Genomic DNA, 24,076 nt, shown 5'->3' with positions numbered 1-24,076 from the left:
TTTTACCTACCTGGCTAATCAGTAGTCCCTTAAAATGTTTATAGATGGAGACAACAAAAAGGAATTCATTAAATTAATTATTGAAAAAATGCAAATTATTAAAATTGGATTTTAGTGTTTTCAGTTATTAAAGTTATTAGTAGCTAATTCATGGAGAGCCCAATTTCTTGTGAAGCAGAACTATGGGTATGTTTCTTGTTTACAGGGTTGGGGATTACCTGTTGAGCGTCAATGGAACAGAGATCACTGGCCTTCCCGACACAAAGGTGCAGCAGATACTGAGGCTTTTACCCAGAGGGATTATCAAACTAGTTGTGTCTACTAAACCAGTAGAAAAAGAAAAGACAGAACAAGGTAATACATTGTTTTTCACAAATCCTGCATTTATAGGTTTTTTTCTCACTGATTTGGCATGTCCATGAGATTTAGCATTGTGTTAAAAACATGCTAAATGAGGATAGAGTGCCAACAGATCCTGATGGGTCATCCAGATTTTGTTGAAATGTATGTTTAAGAACCCCACCATTTCTGACATTCATTTGATGGATAGTTTAATGTGAAAGTGCTAAATGAGGATAAATTACTTTTAGTTTACACCTTCGTGTAACCTCAGTGGCAACAGATCCTGATTGGTTATATAGATTTTGTTAAACGTAAACAATCAAACTAATTGGGAAATTCAGGTGATAGTTAGTTTCAATGTAAAGACCTTCAGTGAGTTGTAATTGTATCTTTTTTCTCTAGAGTCATCCGAATCATTCAGTAATGATAACCTCAAGCCACAGGAGAGATTTGATGAAAGCAGTGGACAGAAAGAATTTCAATCAGAAGTCTCTTGGAGTGCCAGGCACAAGGCGAATTCTTTTTCAAGTTTGTCAGCTGGCAAAGAGTCGTTAGATTCTGCGGATGGCAGTATTTCCACCTCTTATCTCCGGGCAGGTGAGAAAGAGACAAGTGCTGCAGTTCAGAATTCAGTACCAAAGATTAATATTCCAAGGGAGGGATCAGATTCTGCCTCAAAACTGGAAGGGACATTTTCTATTCGTAAAGTGGAAATTGTTGATCCTGAATGTGGCAGTACTTCACCAAAGAAAATGGTACCACCACCGGTAATGCCAAGACGAAGAGGTAGATCATCAGATGAATTAAGTCTGAATGTTGACATTGCCCAGAAAGAAGCCATTGAACAACAGCCCAAGGAACAGGAGAGTGAAGGGTCAGTGGAGGTTAAAGCATTTCCAGTAATGGTGCGGCCGAGTGCTTCACCACGTACATCAATAACCAGCCCCAAGGGACCCCCACCGCCTGTGATGCCAAGAACACGGCCAAGAAGCCAGACATCAGAAAGTGACAGCCCTAGAAGCCTTTCATTTGAGTCGTGCTCTCCACTGCAGAGCCCAAGAACACCCGACACAAAAGATGTATTAGAATCAAACAGGAAACCATCGAGCGTCGCTAAACAGTTTGGAACAGTGAAGTCGCCAATGAGCCGAAAAATGTCAGGTCTTATCGATAAATTTCAGCATGAGGAGGTATCGCCTGTCTCACCAGAATCGGACAAAGTCTTCTCACCTCGAATGTCTTTTGAGAATTCCAATTCAGGGAATGACTTGCGCAAACATTTTTCATTTTCTGTATCAGAAGAACCTAAACCGGAAATGAAGGCTGAGATGTCTCCAAAACCACCTCCAAAAGTTGCTCCTAAACCGAAACGAAAGTCAGGAGAAATCAAATGCAGCCAAAGTGAACCGCAGAGTCCTAGTTCTACTGAATCTGGATCGAAAGAACCACCTGGGGAAAAAGAAATTGAGACGGAGAAGAAATCAGCATTGTTTGCTTTGACGTCTAAAGAAAACAAACATGATAAGAGTTCAAATAGTGGAGTAAAATTGACGACTCGACCTCATAGCGTGGAGAGTGGACTAAAATTGACGACTCGACCTCATAGCGTGGAGACAGTATTCAACACCCGATCACTTATGTCTACGTCATCTTTAACTAGATTAAAAGGGTTACAGATTCCTTCCAAGCCCGTGGAACCTGCAGATGTTAATCATCCATCATCAACATCGCAGGTCAATCCCTCGAAACTGGCACCAGCATTAAGACCAAGGAGTGGCCCTGCCGCATTCACCAGAACACAGCCAAAAATACATCAGGTGTCGCCTAAACTAAACCTAATGCCGATAAAACTCCGGACAGACTCCAATGACAGTTCAAATAAACCAGTTGAAAAAGTAGAATGTGCAAACCCACCACATGTAATCGATTTTCAGGACAAACCTTCAGGCAATCAGGCGATTTTGACTGATGGAGAGACACTGTCTGTGAGTGCAACCTACCATCAAAATGTAGAAACGGAAGCACGGTCCTCTGCAGTGCTAAGTCAAAGTGAATCTGTTATTAAGACAGATAAAAACAAGGAAGACAAACCCCCAGAAGGTGTGAAGGAGCTATCACTGGTTATAGACACAAAACCGGCAGATGACAGCAAAAAGCTTCATGAAGATTGTAAGAGAATTCCCCAGAAAAGTTTGCATGGTGCAATTAGCCCTGAGGCCAAGATTGTCGATGACAGCAAAGCTCTCAAGGACAGCGTACAAGATAGCACAGAAATGAACATATCTCTGAATGACTCTCGTGAGAGGGTTGATGTAGACAGAATTGAGACGCCTTGCAGCTTTATTGTTTCTGAAAGTGACGAATCTAAAAATAGCAATTTGAACAATAAAGAACAGGTTGTAAGCTCTTCAGAGCACCCAGAAATACCGGTTTTCGAGAAGTTTGCAGAAGCAGTATCAAGTGATGTAATTGACAGCTCTCTTCTGACAGCATCTAATTTGATGGACGGCCAGGCGACGGAACCGAACGAACCAGACAAAGTAAGTTTAGATTCTGTACCCATTGAGAACAAACCTGAAAGAGAAGTAGTGGAAGCAAGATTAGTAGCAGATGATGGACCTTTACCAGATTCACAGAATTCCGCTGCAACTATATCAGTGGAGGTGGACATGTCGAATACTGAACCTTCATTTGCACTGAAGACTAATTCTCTCCTAGAGACCATAGCAACCGATGTGCCGTCAGACGGCAACGATTCCTCATCAGAGCACGACTCAATTATACCGCTGAAGCGGTCAGAAGATGACAACACCACAGTACTGGTAGAAGGGAGCCAATCACCAGTGATGGTTTTACCATCAGAGACGAATAACGTTGTCATTGAGGCTGGAAATTTGGTTCTGAACAGCAAGACAGACACTGCAATAGGGGATGGGGTATCTCAGGAAGGGCTGCACTTATCAAGCAGCAAAAGTACTAATGACAAAGAAAACGTGGAAAAACCTGGAAAATTAAAAAATGGTTCAGTTATGGTGTCCTCAACAGTTGAACCCGATACGCAAACGCTGTCTTCAATGACAAATGACGAGGACTCCGACTTCCCTCCAAGTTTTCCAAGCTCTGCTCCTCCACCTCTGCCGTCTTCCCCACCTCCGGATTTGGTCACCGACTTAGGGAGCCCACCACTCCATGCTGAACCGTCTGTGATAAGCTCATCGGAACCCAGGCCGCCATTAGCCCTAAGACGTCATCAAGATGCAGTACATACCACCTCTTTACAGATAGCAGATTACAGCAATGTGAATAATTCCCCTACATCCCCTTCAAACGTTTCACTTTCCATCGGCGCTGTTTCGAAAGAAGAGCCGTTAACAACTGATGTCTCTCTGGAATTTCAAGACGAAGATCTTGTCGCATCTACGCCATATGAAGATGACAAAAGCCTTATCGACACCATTCAGCCATCGTTTCCGGAAAACGGCACCGGTACAATGCAGAGCACAAAAACTCCAGGTGCTGACGTGGATAGTTTGTCAAAAAAGCACAACACAACTGTCTGCGTACCCTCCGATGTGTCGACCAGTGCGGGAAAAGACAAAAGTAACCATGACAGGGAAAGCACTGACAAAACCATCACCGCTGCTGTGGCTGTGTCGCCTGACATCTCTGGTGTACAAATCGACCAAAGCAATGAATACATCGTACAGAAAAGCCAGACAGCTCCGACTGCCGTCACTTTGTCGTCTGACATTTCTCCCATCCCACCGGCGGAACAGAGTACTGGTCATACCGTGCAGGGAAGCGAAACTGCTGCCCCTGTCGTCTCGATGTCCCCAGATACTTCCCTCATTCCACAAACCAAAGAAGGCAATGGCCATGTCGACCAGACAAGACAAAACATTTCCCCCACCGTCACAGCGTCCTCTGAAATCTCTCGGCACCCAGTGACTGACCAAAACAATGGCCACATCGTACAAGCAAGCCAATTCTCCACCAACACGGCGGCATCTTCCAACCGCCGTAAGGTAACGGTGATCTCCAAGAGGCCGGAACAGTCCGGTGCTCTCTTTAGTTCTGATAAGCCATTCTTACCGCCTGATGAGCTCTCATCTCTGCTGAATAAAGCCAACGAAACCATGGAAAAGACAGGCGCTAATGACGATGAAATCGTACTTGTGGTTCTCCACAAAGACATCGGAGAGAAAGTTGGCCTGTCCTTCAAGCACGGGCTCAAGAACGAAATTTTGGTAAGTCAAAGAAATAGTACCGATATATAATATACAGGTTGATATTAGGAGAATGATTTGTCACACAAGTCTTGGGTACAGATATACAACTTTTGTTCAACGTAATGTTACCTAAAAAAGGACAGGAGTATTCTCCTCAATTGCAGTTTAAACGTGCATGTAACTTAAGAATGTGGTCATGTGGTCATTTTGTTTCCAATACAGATTTCTGACATTGAAAAGAACAGCACAGCTGGAAAAGACGGACACATAGAGATTAATGACCAGTTACTCATGGTGAATGGTAAGACTGTAGAGGGCCGCTCCCCACACGACGCCCGGGTCATGTTAAGAACCAGCCGGGAGCAGCTAGTTTTGGTCCTGGCTCGTAGCTCAGGTGAAAGCCACCCTACGAAAGAGGAAACCCAAGGTCATATGGAGGATACAAACCCCAAAACGCAAGAGACAACAAGATTGAGACGCAATCATGTGAGGGCGGAAGGGAAGGATTTGGTGTCTACGGACCTTCCACGACGTGTGTCTCCGGAGAAAGCCACATCTCCCAGCCCAGAGAGAAATACTGTGAGGTCTAGAGCTGTGAGATCGTCAGTCAGTCCAGAGAAAACTGCAGGTAATAACTAGCGCATCACATTCACAAACAGGATCAATATAGAACTGGACTTTATTCTGATTTGTAACTACCAAAAGTTGTAGTTCTAAAAATGAGGATGTTTCGATGTTCACTGGTTCGTTAAGTTGTATACATGGCCATAGAATATATGAAATCATATCTGCTTACCATGTCCCAGGAAGACGACTCATCATCAGCCAAGTGCATGATCACCTTCTCTGTTGATTTTGCAGTCACAGGAGTTGAGAGAGATCCATCAACTATGGAGACAATAGAAGTGACCATGAGCAAAGGAGTTACCGGCCTTGGTTTCTGTTTGGAGGGCGGCACAGGATCGCCGCTAGGGGATAAACCAATCCTCATTAAGCGACTGTTTAAAGGTACCAGACATAAATCATCTTCCACTTTCAGAACAGTTTATGGAGATTTTTTTGTGTATAACTAACATTTAAAGTTCCACTGAAACCGTGTTAGAGGAAGTTGTTTGATCATTATCATCGGCAGGACAAAGTCAGACTTTATCATGGTGTTTTCAAAGCACAGAGTTACAGTATACACGTAGAATAATGAAAACATTTTCTCAGTGTTCAAAGTTTCTGATTTACCGATGCATTTGTATGACTAATTCCTGTATTGAAAAAAAAGGACACGAGTATTCTGGTTATTACTCTAGACTTCATTGTTTGTCGTGACTTCCAGGTGGAGCGGCCGATAAATGCGGACTTTTGCGAGAGAAGGATGAAATCTTGGAAGTCAATGGCAAAAGTTTCCAAGGATTACGCCATTACGAAGCCTGGAACTATTTGAAATTTCTGCCGTCTGGGGATGTGAAGATGATAATTCGGCGATAGCGAAGGACTTCTGAACAAAACTTGTACCTTGATCGATCTCCTTTGTTAATGAAACCCTCCATCAGCCATTGAAAAAACGTTCATGTAGTCTCAAAGCCGCCTTTTTACCCGCTCAACTGACGGGTGGGTCGTTTAAATAGGAGTTGGAAAGCGGATGTTGGGCTTGCGATACAGCTGTACTGTTTGTCATGTGTGAGAACAGCTGGAAGTCTTCTTATAAACGCCACTCTTCATCTCTGTCGTAGCTGCTTATTTTTAAGATTGCTTTGTAAACATAACAAATGTAATCTGATAGATGGTGCTAACATACCAGTGTGTAATTTCGCCGTTTGTCTACTGTCATTTTCGTCTTGCATAACTTGCACCTGTTTGATTTTAATTCTTGATTGATGTTTACCGCCGAACACCAGAACTCACCTTCACCACGTTCTCATGCGTGGTAGCGGTCACTATAGCCATTAACGTACTTGCAAGTAAAAGTGTAATAATACTCAGTGTAAACTCTATATAGCCAGGTGTGCATTCAAACCAGAACATGTATCCACCACCTATCTTACTTGTCGATATACACTGTAAACAGAACACGTCACGACACAACACATTATATTATATGAAAAGAAAAATGAACAATTTGGTAAAGTGAGACTTTCCTGGCGCACATGCTAGAACTATTTATGTATAAAGTCAGAAATTTGACTTTTTAATATATTCATAATCTGTTGACCTCTGTTTAGTTACGATTGTTGTTTATCGTGAATTGTGTTTGTGTTATCTGTACAATTGAAGTCCATTACCTAGAAGTATGCAACTTCCCTATAGCTGGTCTCCATGGCTCTTTACACTTTTCTTCGACTTCTAATACATTATGTAAGTGTGTGCGCAGCCATGTATTTTCTCAATAGCGCAGCACACTTTTGAGAAACGGCTGATGTATGATGGGTTTCAAATGCGGTTGTCTAGAAATGGACTTAAAAAAATACAACAACGGAATGTTTTGTAAAAGGGCAACAATGTTTTTGATAGTAATTGTTGTATAGTTGCTTGGAAATATAGAAATAGTCAATGTGTTCTTAACTGCATAGCAACAATGACCAGCGAAATCGTTGCTTTTAAATACTAAGTTTCGGTCTCAAGGTGCGGCCAGTTTTTGCAGGTGTAGCAGCCGTTTACAGTTAGATTTCCCGTAATTCAGTGCACAGTTTTCACCCAAGAAGTTGGCATATTTCTCCACCAGATGGCGCGAGCTTTTACAGATGACGTAATATGTGTACTCTGCCGTGGAGACTAGCTATACGGAAGTTCTACACTTTTAGGTAGTGAACTTCTGGTTATACATATAGCATTACTAAGTATAATATGTATTCCACTATAGCATTATCGTTTGTTACAGACTACTGTCAAAATCCATACGTTAGGTAGATCATTATACCATAAGCATATTCATACGGTGCAATTATCTATGGGCTAACCTCTAATATGTAAATATGTAAACTTTTACAAATATCCGCATAATGAATTTTTATTTTCATGAACTCAGCACAAAAATATTTTATGATATTCAATGAAATGCAAAGCCATGATTGCATTTATTTAAGTTGGAAAACTTTCAGATGTTCAGTTTAATCATGGAATGTACAAGTATTTATTATCAGTGTTCTAAATGCAGGTGAAATCTATTGTCTGTCAGTCTCCTTATTAATATTTAACTGTATTTACTCTGAGCTGTAATAACCTAACCAGATACTGCAGAGTTATAATTCTTAATTGTTTTGCTTTCATCGTTGCTGTATTATACCAATGTATATAGCTATTTTGTACATTTTGTATAGGAACAAACGCTTCTACTTAATCGCAATAACCGTCGTTTATGGAGAGATGTAATACGTAGGCTGAGCGGTGTATTGTTTTCATGATTGATGTAGTCGTCCTCACTATGCTAACCTGCCCCAGACTTGCCAGTTTGTTGTCGCTTATGTGTGGCAGTTAGCCCAGTTGCCCCATTCAGGACACTAGGCCCATATTGCTTTTTCTGCTGATTTGTTAGGGCATTTTACCAACACTGTTGAGTTGACCTGAGAAGATGGCGTTTTTTACCTGCACAAATAATGGAATTCTCCATGATAATTCTTATGTAAGATCATTTTTTATAATGTAAAATGCAATGTGAATATAAAAAAGCCGTATTAAGGAGGATAAGTTTTTGTGTTTTGTTTCCTTGTTTATCTTACACATAGCGTAAGGAATAATCCACAATGCCATATCAACTTTATGTGTAGACTTCAAACCTTATTGCCGGAGATGCTTCGATGGACTCCTCAAAACTGCGCCTTACAAAATCACCGAATCACTACTTGACATGTTCCATTCAGAGCGCCGTGCAAGTAAGTGAGGCCATAATGTGGAGTGGGGCCACACTTTCAGAATTTTTGAACCAAGCTTGCAAACTTTTGGTCGTAATTCAGCAGAAGAACGCCATTATTACTTTTCATCTGATTAATTAATTTATAGCTACACTTGTGTCAAGCATCTCTTGATTAGTAGCTCACCTTGTTAAAATTTCCAGATTCAAAGAAGTCTGGCTAGAATAGGTATATCCGCCGGTGGTATGTTGGCTCTTAGATTATCTTGGCGTTGGTCTCACGTATGTCGTACTGGAAGGGAGAATACCCACACGAACCTATATAGATAGTTACCTTTGAAAGTTATCGCCCTTGCATAAACTACGATCGCTGTGCAAGCTATGCGTCGAAACAGACATTCATATACCAGCCGTCCAAAAAAAGACGTTCCAGGTCAGTAATCGCGAGGCCAATTCCGCAAAACGACGTACAACACAAACCACAGAACTAGGAAAGTATATAAAGTATGAAAACAGAACGGAATCATGCAAAGAGAAGCAGTCAACAGGTATGTTCTAGGTGACTGAGTGAAATCAGTATTCATATCGTGTACCATGCTAGAATATCCGTTGTCGATAACAAAATATGTATCTCGGTTGCGCTTTGATTGCAACTGTTCACATATCCAACGTGGCGATCTAATTCAACACGATGAATGTACTACCCCTAGCCTCAGGTTAAGCGGAATTAGACACCATCATGTCGTAGAGTCCCCTATTTACTTTCAAGAGAATTATACTCAATGTAAAACGTAAAAAACTTGGATTGCAGGCTTTTGATGGAATAACCTTGACACACTAGTTTTTGTGGTAATAACTTGTGATTTTGATTGAAATCGTCACACAACACGCAGGACCTAACAAATGCTACAAGGCGAGATATGTACTCGCCATATGCATTACCCTTCGGTATATTGCTCTCCAAGTAAGGATGATTTACAATGTCAAAATTGAAACCACCCCTCTTGTGGTAAAGTCTGCGATTGAGGAAACCGTCTTGGTCTTTGTACAAAAACAGGTTGAGATAAGATGTACCACTTGGAGAGTTTGTGATTTCGTGTAAATCCAGCGAAGGTGGGTAAATATGTTTCACAGCCTTGGCTATTGGGACTGGTGAGGATTACTACTTTATAGTTTCTGCACATAGTCGTATTCACATGAGGACCGGTATAATTCGACCAAAAGGGAGCCACAATTTCTTCCCATCGGAATACCTATACAATGATGATATACGGTTTCCCAGAATTTCATACAGATTTATTAATGAGAAACTCAAGCAATTCAATGAACATGGAAACATCCCATGAATGGTAACCCTTGTATGTAATGGAACTGAAGAAGGCTTTGTTGCCTCTGTCGTTAATATAGTGGTGACCAGATTTATTAAACACTGAAACAATTAGTGATGAAATTCTGTCTATTAAATCCGCGCTGAGGAGCCGTAGTATAGAGAGTGGGGAACTCCCAAGTGGAGATGTCCTTATACGGTATGTGTATTAGAGTGTCTAGTTCTTCAGTCAAACGTTTAGAGTTTTTAATAATGCACAGGCAGTTGAAGCCTTTTTTGCAATTGCATCAGAGTACTTGTTCCAAAATGACTGTGCTCCTTGTAATGCTTTCGTTAAGAGAGTTGATACAAGTTTGGTTGTGTAGCTTTTTGATCCGGCAACAAAGCGACCTTTGCATGAGGATTTGTGCATTTTTGGAATCCAGTAAAGTTGTGGTATGTCGGTATGACGGGAAGGTACGGATGTACTCCTCTGTTTGAGAAAGGACTGATTTTTTAAAACAGTTTCTTCCAGGCATTTGTGATATTAATCTTCTCTACAAGAATCTTATAGTAATAATTCCTGCAGACTAATGTAATATTATTAGAAGCTTTGTCCGCAGAACAATAACGTATTTTCTCTAAAAATCCATTTTCTCTGCGAAAGTACCTTTCGCATGGTAGGATCCTTGAGAACTTGCTGGCTGCCACATGAGCATTACTATAGATATGGTGGATTGCATGCACAACCTTTTTCATGACTGACTCAAGCCAGATGTTAAGGGCTGAAGGTTCTATCCTCTCCCGTTTAGATCATTTATTTGCAGAATGTTCAAGCGCTGAAAGGACTGTCTTCTTATTAGCTCTCATATTTATCTTTCTCGGCTCTCTGTACTTCGGACTTCTCACCAGCAGACTTCGTAGATCACCAATGTTTACAATATCAAGGTTACCCGTCATGGCATGTTGACATGGATTGTAAATGATGTCTGACGATTCACAGTCACAACTGTATCTACCAGATGTATAATCAGACATCTTAAAATCTTTAACTGCTTTCGCGTAATTAAATATCTTAAAAGCGATTGGTTTTGTATATTGGCAAGAAATGCATGGGGACTCTCGTATGTTGAAATAATTCGGCACAGCATTGCAAACCTCTGAATCATTTACAATCCGTGGTACGTTGATTAAATGAAGACCCCTATCTAGACAGTTTAGTTTTGGGAAGTCTTATGTAGTCTTTTTAGAAATGTGAATTGTTCTTACTGGATGATAATGTCGAATATAGGATATTTCTGAAATATACGGATCACATGGGGTGGTACGAAAGTGTAGGAGTGGATCTTACTACTCTATCCATTTTACTCAATATTTTAAGAGAAAATGGATGTAATACTGTGCGTAGAGCGTGCATGCTGTTAGGGGTAAGACAAACCTACCAGATAGCTGACAGTTATGTTGTTGTCAATCGGCACCTCATTAAACTTCCTCCTACCATGACTGGGTTGATTTCTCTGATTTCTCCAAAGGAAATACGTGAACGGATCTTCCCATTACAAATGAATTTAACTGCTCATTTCAAATGGTTTTGTAACCTCGATGGACAATGCGTTTTACAAAATGCGAAACCTGGATTTGAACTATCATAACAAGTAACCATCACGGGTTTAATTCTCGGACTCGAGTCATGCGATCATATTCAAATTGATTTCAGAGCCCGTTGAACCCACGTAAAATACATATTTGGCAGAAGTGATGTCCTGTCTGATCTGTGTATCCGCTGACTAAGATAACAATATGCACAATATGTTACAGGATTTCAGACTTCCAGTAGACTGAATTTATCCCGCGTACGCGTATATTAGGCTGACGAGTTGCTTCAGTATGACAGTGTGACAAAGCTGATCGTGTGTGGCGAATAAGAGATACATATTTATTCCAGATATGGGCAAGCTACTAGTCCTCAAGTGGTTCAGTTTATTAACGACCAACCGTCGTTTCTTTTTTTGGCACGTTGGAGTATATAGATGCCGGGAACTGATCAAATTGCGGAATGTTACAAACGGTTGACTGAACATAAAATATACATTCCGCGTTATGATTCCAGAGGAGGTTACGCGGAATGTACCATCCCGTGACAATGGCATTACAGATGGCTGTGGCGAAACAATTACCCAGTACATAAAACGGCGAATATTCAATTGATTTCCATGTCTTCCGAAATGTCTGGTTTGTCATAATAGTCAATCAACAAATCAAATCAATAATTAAATACACCTTGTTTTGTATTATGCACAACCATATTGAAAGACGCAATAGCTGCCTTACAATATAGTGGGCTATTTTTCACACGCTTCGAATTACTCCATAGCATAACTTGCTAATATTTATTTATATTGGTTGAGGAGACAGGTTCGCCTGGTACCTGAGAAAACTGATGATTTATAGCCACAGCCAGTACGGCGAGAGTTGGATTCGAGCACGCAACGTCATTGGTCCATACGCCTGATAGTTTCAGTGAGTCTGTACCAAAACTGTCTGAGCCAGCCGGGTCCCTGTACGAGGAAAACAAACCCACAGTATTACTATTTATTAAAGAGCGCATGAGGTTATAGAATTAAAGAATGTCAAGGATGAAATCCTGTGGATAATAGAGCCACACGCAGTCTTAACCGTTTAGTTTCATAATAATGTGAGACAATAGTGGATGGATTTTTATCAATTAAACTTAAGGGAACCGCATACCGCATATTCACTCACTGGCCCATTCCATTCACTAGTCCATTTCACTCACTTGTCCCATTTAGTTCACTGAGCCATTCCACTCACTGCCTATCTCCACTCAGTGGCCCATTCCACTCACTGACTGACTGGCCCATTCCATTCACTAGTCCATTTCACTCACTTGTCCCAGTCAATTCACTGAGCCATTCCACTCACTGCCTATCTCCACTCAGTGGCCCATTCCACTCACTGATTGACTGACCCATTCCAGTCACTGCCCCATTTCACTCACTGCCTCATTATATTCACTGACCCATTCCACTCACTACCCCATTGATTCCCTGGTCCATTCCACTCTCTGGTCCATTCCACGAACTGGCCCATTTCACGAAAACGTTGTTCTCGCTGTAGGCAAACAACCACTGACCAATGAGATCATAGGCTTTTTGTCAAAGTGGCTTGTCAGGTCGCGGTTTGATGAATTAATTTACTTATTTGAAGCCAGATTGCCGGAGACGAAGCCAGCATGAACTAGACTTGAACTCACAAAGACCGCAATGGTGGGAGGCTCCTGGGTCATTGTGCCGCGCTGACGTGCTAACCAGTTTAATCCGGGCACACTGTGTTCTTCCACTTATAAAGCTATAAAGTAAATTGTTCTCGAGCATGGCGTTAAAAAACAATCAAATAAATAAATAAATAAATAAATGTGAGGGAGGGACGACATTCAAAGATAATATACAGATTCACTCAAACATACACATAAGCCTATGCATTTAGATGTATTTGGACAACAAACAATAAACAAGCTCAAAAGCAGGATATTTTGTTAAGTGATTAATATCTATGTAAATTCTATACAATCATTATGAAACCTTTCACGAATAAAGGCTCTCCAACAAACAACATCTTGAAACCATTCCGCTCTGAAAAACTGTCCTACAATATTCTCCAGTAATCCAGGATAAAATGCCAAAACATTCAATTCCGTAACTTTTCCATGTGATCTTATCGGTGTTTACTATACCAGTTATTGTTTAATATATCAATACATTCCACTCGATTGTAATATTAGGCAATCTTCTTCACCAGTTAATATACCAATACATTCCACTCCATCACAGTCTTATACAATTCTTCTTAAACGAATTCAAAAGCATATTAAAAAATCAGTCAACAATTTTACACGAATTCATTCAAAACCTATTATGAACAAAAATAGAAACCTCACGCAAATTCTTTTCGCTTTGTTTCGGGAATTTACAAAACTATTCGGCTTTTCAGTCTGTTTGGCTTTCCAGTCATGTGACTGACTTTCCAGCCATGTAACTGTTTGACTTTCCAGTAATGTAACTGTTTGACTTTCTCGTCATGTAACTGTTTAGCTTTTCAGTCATAAAACTGTTTGGCTCTCCAGTCATGTAACTGTTTGGGTTTCTAATCATATAACTGTTTGGATTTCCAATCATATAACTGTCTGCCTTTCCAGAACATGTAACTGTTTGGCTGTCCAGTCATGTAACTGTTTGGCTTTCCAGTCATGTAACTGTATGTCTTTACAGTCATGTATCTGTTTGGCTTTCCAGTCATGTAACTATTTGGCTTTTCAGTCATGTAACTGTATGGCTTTACAGTCATGTAACTGTTTGGCTTTCCAGTCATGTAACTGTTTGGCTTTTCAGTCATGTAACTGTATGGCTTTACAGTCATGTATCTGTTTGGCTTTCCAGTCACATAACTGTTTGGCTTTTCAGTCATGCAACTGTTTGGCTTTCCAGTCCGGTAACTGTTTGGCTTTCCAGTCACGTAACTGTATGGCTTTCCAGTCATGTATTAACTTTTTGGCTTACCAATAATGTTACTGTTTGGCTGTCCAGTAATGTAACTGTTTTGCTGTCCAGTCATGTAACTGTATGGCTTTCCAGTCATGTAACTGTTTAGCTGTCCAGTAATGTAACTGTTTGGCTGTCCAGTCATGTAATTGTTTGGCTTTTCAGTCATTTAACTGTTTGGCGTTTCAATCATGTAACTGTCTGGCTTTTCAGTCATGTAACTGTTTGGTGTTCCAATCATGTTACTGTTTGGCTTTCCAGTTATGTAACTGTTTGGCTGCCCAGTAATGTAACTGTTTGGCTGTCCAATCATGTACCAGGCACATGTTAAACATTTGTGAAAGGTTAGGAAGCCTGAATATCTGTCACACTGGGTGTAAATACGCGAGAGTCTGCATTACACCGGATAGACTGAAGAGCGGCGGGAATAGCCCACTTTGAATCTTTTAAGCAGAATAAATTCCAACCAATACAAGAACATCAGAGCATTCATTGCATTGCTCATCATTTGACAATTTTCATTATTAAACCCAATCAAACTAACCATATTAACATAAAATACCTTTCGAACCCAGTTATGTTTAATATAAACGTGTTAGTACAAATCATTCACCAGTCACAATAGCTTATTGCGAAGGCTTATTTCTTTGTTTTTACACCGACGAAATGCGTGTTGATAATTCATCAAATATATCATTTTATTGACTTACACATCTTCAGTAAATATATTTTAAGACTTATTTAACTTTTTTCATATCCAAGTGATTACCAAACTATATGTGCATTATGCGTTCATAAAATATTTGTTTGTGGTATATAACAAAACCTGAACGTCTTAACCTTTATTATGAACATTCAACGAGGAAGAATATGCTGGGGTATCTACATTTGAAATCAGAGCAGCTAAGCCAGCGTACAATATACAGGATACAGGAACAAATATAATGTTAGAAAGGTTATGTTATGTTTATAATGTTAGCACAAGACCACTGTGAGTACGTTACATAGTTACCACATACATAGATGTGCCAGCCGAATACATGGTCCAATACAGAAATATTCACTTATATTCATTCTTAACTGGCCTATATACCACGAAAGACAATGCCCTGCAAACTAAGCGGAAAAAGCAAAGACAGAAAATGTGTATTATGAAGGTTGGTTAATACTATGTACTCACAGAAACGGGCATATCAACGCCTCTTATTACTAAATCATAGAATCAAAACACAAGCATATGAAAACCTCTTATTACTAAATCATAGAATCAAAACACAACCATATGAAAACCCCTTATTACTAAATCGTAGAATCAAACCACAGGCATATGTAAGCCTCGTATTACTAAATAACAGAATCCAGCCACAGACATATGGAATATAATTAATGACGTACAGCACAGAGAGTAAAATCAGAGCAGCGACCTCTGTGATAGCTGGTAAATGGTTACGCATTACCGGTAAAATACAGTTGTACCTTTTCGGTACAAAGATCAAAGAGTGAAAGGGCAATGGGAGTAGCCCTGTCATTGCTCCAAGAGGCACGGCATGTAGGTGGAGAGCGGCACCCATCATATCCAAGGGATAAACTGTGTACAGATGAGCTAATTCAGCCACGAATGACATTTCACGTCACCGAGAACATTGTCAGCAATCCAAGGGAAAGCTGACCAACTACATAAAAGAAGTCTCACAGAGACAATTATTTATCACATTTGACTCATTTCTTATTTCAGCAGAATTTGACCTCCATGGTCAACATGAGGCCCATGATCAAAAGTCACAGGAGGTCAAAACTGGCAATTTATAAATAATTGTCGTTGTTGTACAGAAGAGAATAATTTACAAAATGTCAATATTCTTTTTAGCGGTAATTGGAAAGGCAATTTTTAGGTACATATACAGTGACAAAAAGAACATATAACGATGTAATTCTCTCCATGTACAGTGTTGATATTTTTGATTTCCCCTAATAAATAGCTCAAAGGAAAGGCGACGTCATAAAATAGTTACTTAATAATTCCTGCTAGAAATTTTGGGCTATCGCATAGAAATTTACATACAGTCAAAACGCACATGACCACGAAAACTACTGATTGCCGAATAAGAGAACATGCGTAGGTGTTACGAATGGCTCCGCATATATTGATCTATTAAACTTACAATGACACCGTTGCAAGCCCTAACCAGTGAGGTTTCCAGTCAGTATCCAATTCCGTCTGGTTTCCCACCAAGTCAAGCACTTGTCGAGGTTCGGCGGTTCCCCTATACTCATTCTCTTGCCGAGATTTGATGGTTTCCCCCCTCCCCCAAGTCAAGCACTTGGTGAGATTTGGTGGTCCCCCACCCAAAGTCAGGGTCTTGGCCAGACTCGGCAGTCCTCCACCACCACCCTCCCCCTTCCCAACTCAGGCACCCGGCAAGGTTCAGTCGTTTCCCACCCAAACTCAGGCACTCGGCAAAGTTCGGCGGTTTCCCACCCAAAGTCAGGCACTTGGCGAGGTTTGGTTGATCCCCATCCAAAGTCAATAAGGTGTCACGCTCAGACACTTGACCAGTTTTGGTGGTTCGGTGGTTTCCAGTCTAAAGGCAAGCAGTTGGCGAGGTTTGTGGTTTCAAACCGAAAGTCAGGCACTTGACGAGATTCGGTGGTTTCCACAAGGTCCAGCAGTTGACGAAATTCGGGGGTTTTCCACCCAAAACCAGGTACTTGGCGAGGTTTGGTAATCCCCCACCCAAAGTGAGGCATTTTGTGAGGTTCGGCTGTTTTGAGGATTTTGGCGTGTACCAGTAACTCGTAGGGACTGATTTAAGGGGTTCGGTGGTTTATTTAATCCGTCTTTATTCAGGTTTTTTCTCCTTACGTCAGCGGAGGTACTTTGCTACAGTAATAGACTTTCATCGTAGTTACCTCTGGTGAGGTATAAGTCTATTTCTTTTAGAACGTCGCCTATTTTCAGCTGTCTCTAAAATCAGTCATACTCGCTACCAAATTTGCCAAAATAGTCAGTGACACCTAACAGCGAAAGCCCTACACATTGATATGTTTAAAGTTCACAATAAGTTAGAACACTTTTTCCAATTAATAATGTTTAAGTCCATAGACTCGGTTTCGAAGGCAAGAGTGACGTCATAATTATTTAAAAGCGAGTTGGACATTGGGCGAAGTTCAACATGATTCGACGGTGGGCGACACCAGTTACCCAAACTGCTATCGATTTTACTGTAAACCCCGTTTCTAACACAGGCCATATTTGAAAATGTTTACACGTTTTCAGTAAAATATAACCTTAGTAAATGAATTTAATTTTTTCTCTTGTAGTATATGATCTCACGGCAGTATGGTTTTAGAGCTGGATGTTAGGAAATTCGGTTATAAAAAACAATGTACTCTTTTTGCTGAGAGTGTCCTGTAGGCTGTGTTCCTGTGTGGAGTTTGTTCTAACCCCATGTTGGTGCACCTCATCGAAACTGAGTTTATGCAGTTTAACAACATGAATTTAAAAAAGTGCTCTAATTTGATTTTCTTGCAATAATGTGGACTTCCAACATATCCATGTGTAGAGATTGTGAAAGACAAAATTGCCTTTAGTCAGTGAGTATGACTGAATTTACAGACAGATGAATATAGGCGACTCTTTAAAAGAAATAGACTATAGTGTGGTACATTTGGGACGTAAAGCACCGCCAAATACATCCGCTTGGGTCAGTGACATGTTTAAAGTCTCTGTGACCAGGTACCGGTCGTCAAGAGGCGTTTCTCTCTTAAGTACATAGAAAGGTGTTTAAATCAGGTCGTGGATGGCAATAGGTGAACTCATAAACGTGGTAGAGGTGCTGGGTTGGGGAGTTTAGCGGAATTGTGAGAAATTTAGCTTGGAACTATGACGCCCCATCACGCCTGCTAGCTGCTGGGTCTACTCCCCGTCATGTTTGGGGGTCAGCGAGGCCGTCTATCTAACATCACCCGCTCACTAACCGCTCTACACCAAGTCGTCTTCTCACATTGTGTTCAGCAATATCTTTTTATTTACTGGCAAGGAATAACAAACAGTCGGTATTTTTGTTAGAGGAATGATAAAAGATACACCACTAAGCCCATATACGGGTACATGTAATTATTTCTTAGTAAGTTTTTGTGACAATAATGCAGTTACCTCTTCATTTGTAACAAACTAGTCATAATACAAGTCTCGGAGGTTATCTCTTCTGGAGGCTTAAATTTGCCAGTAATCACACCGTCTTCGCTTCTCTGGCATTTCTGTCCATACTGTACGTCTACATTATATTTCAGGTTGTAAGATGATACGGATAGAAGCTCTACTTTACTTGTTCATGGCTGTACACGGGCTTCTAATTTATATACTCGCATGCGGTAATCGCGGTTATCCATCCACGTCATTAAACGTATACCTCATTCGATCATTATTCTTTTATGTACAAAAATATATAACCTCTGTTAAATATTACAAGGATCTTTGGTCAGTTAGTAGAATATATTACCGTTATATTAATTTCTCTCCATTATATGGGTTATAAAACAAAACCTTTAACTAACGAACCCCAGTAACCCTGGGTTAGTTAGTTAAATAAACTGATTAAATAATCCGACAATATGAGGTTCCCTTGCTCTGAACTAATTAATTAAACCAAATTCAACTTTGAAAACGTTTTCACTGAGAGTATCTTAATTAAACAAGCAACCTATGGGGCGTGACGAGATTCCTCAATCAACAAATTATCTCTGTGTCTCGTCGACGGGCAGTCGGCGTGTTAAACAGGTGACATTTAGCATCAGTATGTTTAGACGGGGAAATCCGGTGGTACACAGACAATGTCAAATAAACCCAGGGCTTGGTTAAAGGCTCGTTTTTCTACTCCAAGATGGCAATGTCGCACGACCACGCATATATTTCAACCGGAAGGCCTGACAATGAGGGCGAGGCAGGGTTGGCTGTGGAGAACAATACATTCTCGTTAAACTATTGGAATGTAATATATAAAACCTCCATGTACAGTATGTCTACGCCATCACAGATCTTATCAATCCACAAGGCCTATTCCAATACTGTAAAATACTTTTTAACGTTGTCATTATAATACACATCACCCCGTAGTAAAATAACAATAAAAAACTATACCTTTTCAAGATACTACAACCAGAATGCAAGAATTACTGTTAATAGTCCGGCTAATACGGAGAGCTTGGGCACCGTGGCACTGTTCCGTCGGAACCATGGTCTGAATCCATCAGGGGTCACCGAGTTTTCATTGTCATCAGGTAAATTCGGAGAATTGGAATGTTTTTTCGTCGTGGTTTTCTCACCAGAGAACGTTGTTGTTGTTGTTTTCCGTACACGTGGCGTGGTCCGAGGACGGAAAGTAAACTCACAGAATTGTCTGTCTTCCTTCTCCGGTGTCCACGTACACTTCCATGGCTCAAAATCTTTCATGTTCCTGAGAGACGTCGGGTTCCTCATCCATTTGATAGCGTCATACACTGTGACGACATACACGTCATCCATGTCTACTAAACGCTGAATAAACTGATCCATGGCTTCTAAATTGTAGTCATTTTCATCAAACCAAACCGAGTGAAGATTTACGTAATATGGTGCCCGATTTGTTCTATAGTTTCGCATGAAATTCTTCCACAAGAATTCCAGCGTTTCGTCTTGGTTTCTCGGCTTGTTTGTACAGAAATCGACGTAGGAGCATGGCAGATGTTCCCGATAATCCATCATGGTGACAACCGGAACCACCCAGAACTCAGGGTAGGTGTTCTGGGGGCAGGGATCAATGTTACATGCGATTGACCACGGGAAATTCATGGTAAACGGCCAGAGAACCGGTGAGTACAGATTTCGCGGGAAAGGATACGTCATCGTGGCGTCGTATGTAAAGTTGTTGTGGAATAAAATTTCAAACTGGTTGTCACCATTAGGCTGGAGAAATGGGCTCCGCCAACCGCGGATGTCTTCAATTGGAATATGACCGTAGTCGGCCAAGTTTTCGCGCTGGGATAGAATTTCGTATTCAAGTTCTTCCTTTGTGGAAATGCTCCACCACTCTCGGGGGAGTTTGTGTGTTATGCTATGATCCGCGATCTCCATTCCACGTGCGTGCAGTTTCTGTATCATGCAGTAGTCTGTGAAATTGTGTGACACGAACAATGTCGTGGATATCGGGCAGCCATTTGGATTCTTTCGGCTACCATCTTTAGGGAACAACTGCATGTAATAGTCCCAGTTTTCCCAGTTGACGGCGTCGTCGAATGTGATAAGAACCATTTGTGGGATATCGCTCGGTTCGAAGCCTCCGGGCACGTGCACTGCAGGACAGCGGCATGAGGGTAACTTGCAGTTCCTCTCGTCACACTGCGTGGCTTGAGACGAAACTAATGTGAGCAGCAGACACAAAATGCTCCCTTGAAAAAGTCCATTGTATCTTTTTGAGAACTTGTCCATTTTGGCTACGCACTAGATTCTGTTGATAGGCCTGACGAGGTGACAGATATGGGAACAGTGCCTTCACCTGGCCGTCCTCTTGCAGCCTTCACTCTATCGTCTGCAGCCTTCACTCTGTCTGAACTCGAATGAAAAGTTGGAGAAATGTTATCGGGAGATGTTGAGTGTCGGCTCTTCTGTCTCGTCTGTACTCTTCTTAAGGTTTTGCTTGTACGTGACAGAAGCCTAGTAACTCGGTGGGAGAAGGCAGACGTGGCAATGTCCTGACCGGTACGCCCAGCCCACACTGGACAGGGGGACTCAAATACTGTGCTCCACAGCAAAGTTTTAGCACGCTTGAAATAGTTTCAAATTAAGGCACATCACTGTAAGTCATTCCCGCTATAACGCGTTAAATGACAAAGTGCGTTGCTAGGGAGGGAAATGTCAGCATGAAATAATCAGGGCTGGGATTTGTTCATCGCTTATATACATCGAAAACCTTCAGGTCACGTGATGAAATTGACGATCTGATCGCAAGGTAGGAAAATAAGCCACTGGATGGCTGCATGATGACCGTACAGCTAAAAAAAAGTACTCAAATTTACTGTTCAACCCTTGCCTGTCGATTCCATTGTGTTTTTTTTATGCCCTTGTCTGTTTAGTCGTGACGTTTCAGATTTAAAGTCCGTGTTCTGATGATCATTGCTGTTTCCGACCCAACAACGGGTGAAGTCTGTAGCGCGTAGAGCAAATACCACCTGCAAACAAAGGCGTAGCGACAACAGGCCCACTCGCCGCTCTCCTAGTCAGGCCAGTCCATATCATTTGTCTTCCTCGGTTTAAAAGTCGTGTTTTGCTCAGGATTTTATTCAACATCCACTCAACTCGTGGTCTGACCACATGCAAATACGGTTATTTATTTTACAACGTTCGGAAAGCCGTTTTAAATATAGTAGCCATGGAAACAAAATGACGGGTTTCGCAAAGTGTAACATCTCTGACGGTATTTTCGGCGATCATGTTTAAATGTTAAAAGAAACACAGATTTGGTGATTTACTTGCATGTAGCTAGTCTTTTTTTGTCTTCGCCCAGACTGTTTACTCCGACGAATGTCAGAGTTTCTGTGCTAAGAACATAGGAGGCAGCCGGAGATCGTAAGATGAGGTAAAAAGTATTTGGCGCTATTTTAGTTGGTAGTGACTTCAGTCGACAAGAACGGTGTGAAGACGTAATTGCCATGTACATTACGTCGTGAGGATGGGCATTCTCCTTCGCAATAATGCATTACGAGTCAGATCCGATGGTTCAGACAATTAGTAATATGTTGTAAATAGCGTCAACAAGAGAACGCAAGTGCATCGTGCACAGAAGAGAAATCGTAAGAACTTGTTACTTTGTGGGATCGGTACAAGCCACTCAGGTGCATGTCACTCAGGTGTACAATAGGAAACTGCGAAGGCCGTCTACCTGGCAGAGTTTGAAATATTCACCCCCCAAATTTTTATTATTTATTTATTTATTTATTTATTATTTGTTTATTTGTTTGGTGATTTCACTTTGCCATACTCAAATTTATTTCAGTTGTACGACAGCGGTCAGGTTCATGAATGGAGGAAAAGGAGGTACTCTATCGCAAATGACAAATCTCCTGACGTAAAGCCACAGTCGAATTTTTGCTTGGGGGGTTCCTATTTAGAGAACTGTATCTAAGACCAAACACAAACACTGAATTTGCAAACAATAATACCAACTCTCATAAGAACTGAGTCACCTAAACGAGATTTCATTAAACATTTAGATTGTAAGAAGCATAAGTCCAGAAAAGAGTAGGCGTTTTCATCTCCTTTACTTGGAATTCACCCATACATGTCAGTATTGGCATTATATTTCCATGTTATTTTCTCAAGTTCTAAGCTTTTATTTAAATTAGAAAAATGATATGTTGACGTTTAAGAATTCGTAATCTACTGTGTCATAACAGGGCCTCTGTGCCGGAGTTGTGAGCGTGCCATCGGGGCGCAATGACTCAGGAGTCTCTCATTAATACGGTCGTTGTGATTTCAAGTCAAGCCCATGCTGGTTTCCTCTATGGTCGCACGTGGGAAGGTCTACCAGCAACTTGATGGTGGTGGCTTTCCCCAGGGATCTGCCGGGTTACCTCCCAACATCATTCAGGCCGTCGTCGTATATGTGAAGTATTCTTGAGGGGGGGGGGGTGTAAATCACCAATCAAATAAACAAAAAATAAATAAATAAAAAAAGGTCATCAATGGGTGTACAGTTTGCGTAGAGATGGCACGTCTGTATTTTTAACCAAACTCTCTATACTAGGAGTAATCAATCTGTTTTGGAACAATAAGTACTGTATCGATATTTCCTCTTATAATGTCTCTCTAAAATTTTTGTTTTGAAAAAGTAGTCTTTTAACATTACTGAATGAAGTCTTGGTAACATTTTACTACATTCAGTTCATATCCTATGCATTTCCCTTGCGCTGATATCACGTGGCCGCATACTCACCAGAATCTGACCATTCAGCGCGCTTGTCTTGCTGATTCTGTTACTTCAGCTACAGCTCATTGGGGTAGCGCCATCCAGTGACACATTCACAGTTATACTAGAAGTCATTTAGGGAGCGTCAAATGTTTCTGGAGAGTCGTTGTTATACGCCTAAACTGACCTAATAGACAGTATATGCATCTCGAAGGCCTGATTGTTGTAGCAGGTAATGTCGTTCGCAGACAAGCACGATAGCTCCTATAACACCAGTCCTCAAACTCTAATTTATTTAGGTTAATTCCTTCACGTTTTTCGTGCAGTGTAAAAAGCCTGGTTTAAGAATATTCCGGAGACAGGGTTAAAGTTATACTGCTCAAAGTTTGAGTTGAATCAGGTCGAATCAGGTTTCAAATGAATGTCAGAAAATGTATAAAATCCCAGGATTATTTTAATGTTTGGAATGTGCGCAGACCAGGTTGCATGCAGGACTGATTGAAAGTATTTTGGCGTTCTACATGGAGGTTTGTTCATGTCCGTGTTATCAACATTTCAATCAGTTTTAACCAGCGCTCATAAGCTGTTTATATCATCAATAGGCTTCGGAAATAACAGTTAAATTGCACAAGGGATTATTGAGTTAATCCGTTGGTCAAGGATAAGCCTGTACTTGGCCTATTTGTACTTTTTGACATTTTCTTTACTACTGCTGAAAAGCTTATAAACAAATCCCAGTCAGACTGGACAAGGATATTGCCTTGGTTAATGCTAAGCCTACGGGCATTTCACACCTTCGTAGTTGGCCAATTTAGTTACAGACAGGTGTAATACCGCAAAGCTTATCAACAAAAAATATA

General features: G+C 40.9%; 2 protein-coding genes across 7 annotated transcripts in view; one reads left to right on the top strand and one right to left on the bottom strand.

Annotated features, from left to right (window-relative positions):
• The window catches only part of LOC135472268 (uncharacterized), a 60,152-nt gene extending 51,916 nt beyond the window's left edge, over positions 1–8,236 (top strand). For all 5 annotated transcript variants that reach the window (XM_064751686.1, XM_064751688.1, XM_064751689.1 and 2 more), the window contains 5 exons: positions 206–354; positions 745–4,589; positions 4,794–5,199; positions 5,433–5,579; positions 5,899–8,236. In XM_064751686.1, coding sequence (XP_064607756.1) covers positions 206–354; positions 745–4,589; positions 4,794–5,199; positions 5,433–5,579; positions 5,899–6,050 — 4,699 coding nt within the window. In that variant the 3' untranslated portion in view covers positions 6,051–8,236. The remainder of the gene's footprint in view (positions 1–205; positions 355–744; positions 4,590–4,793; positions 5,200–5,432; positions 5,580–5,898) is intronic.
• Positions 8,237–12,211: 3,975 nt separating this feature from the next.
• Positions 12,212–21,001, bottom strand: LOC135473969 (chitin deacetylase 7-like). 2 transcript variants are annotated; one of them, XM_064753939.1, is made up of 2 exons: positions 19,415–21,001; positions 12,212–12,273 (listed from the first exon to the last, which is right to left on the bottom strand). In XM_064753939.1, exon 1 carries the CDS (start codon positions 20,738–20,740, stop codon positions 19,427–19,429), a length of 1,314 nt encoding a protein of 437 aa, XP_064610009.1. In that variant the 5' UTR covers positions 20,741–21,001; the 3' UTR covers positions 12,212–12,273; positions 19,415–19,426. The 2 variants fall into 2 exon arrangements, with proteins under 2 accessions (XP_064610009.1, XP_064610008.1); XM_064753938.1 differs by lacking the exon at positions 12,212–12,273 and adding an exon at positions 16,628–19,227.
• Positions 21,002–24,076: the final 3,075 nt, after the last annotated feature.

The sequence above is a fragment of the Liolophura sinensis genome, chromosome 8 (assembly GCF_032854445.1).
Source record: "Liolophura sinensis isolate JHLJ2023 chromosome 8, CUHK_Ljap_v2, whole genome shotgun sequence".
In the NCBI taxonomy this organism is placed as follows: Eukaryota; Metazoa; Mollusca; class Polyplacophora; order Chitonida; family Chitonidae; genus Liolophura; species Liolophura sinensis.
Note: the sequence above shows the minus strand (reverse complement) of the source record. Positions and strands in the feature narration are given on the sequence as shown.

Coding starts and splice junctions, on each gene's coding strand:
- LOC135473969 (XM_064753939.1), bottom strand. CDS start 20,740: ATGGACAAGTTCTCAAAAAGATACAATGGACTTTTTCAAGGGAGCATT.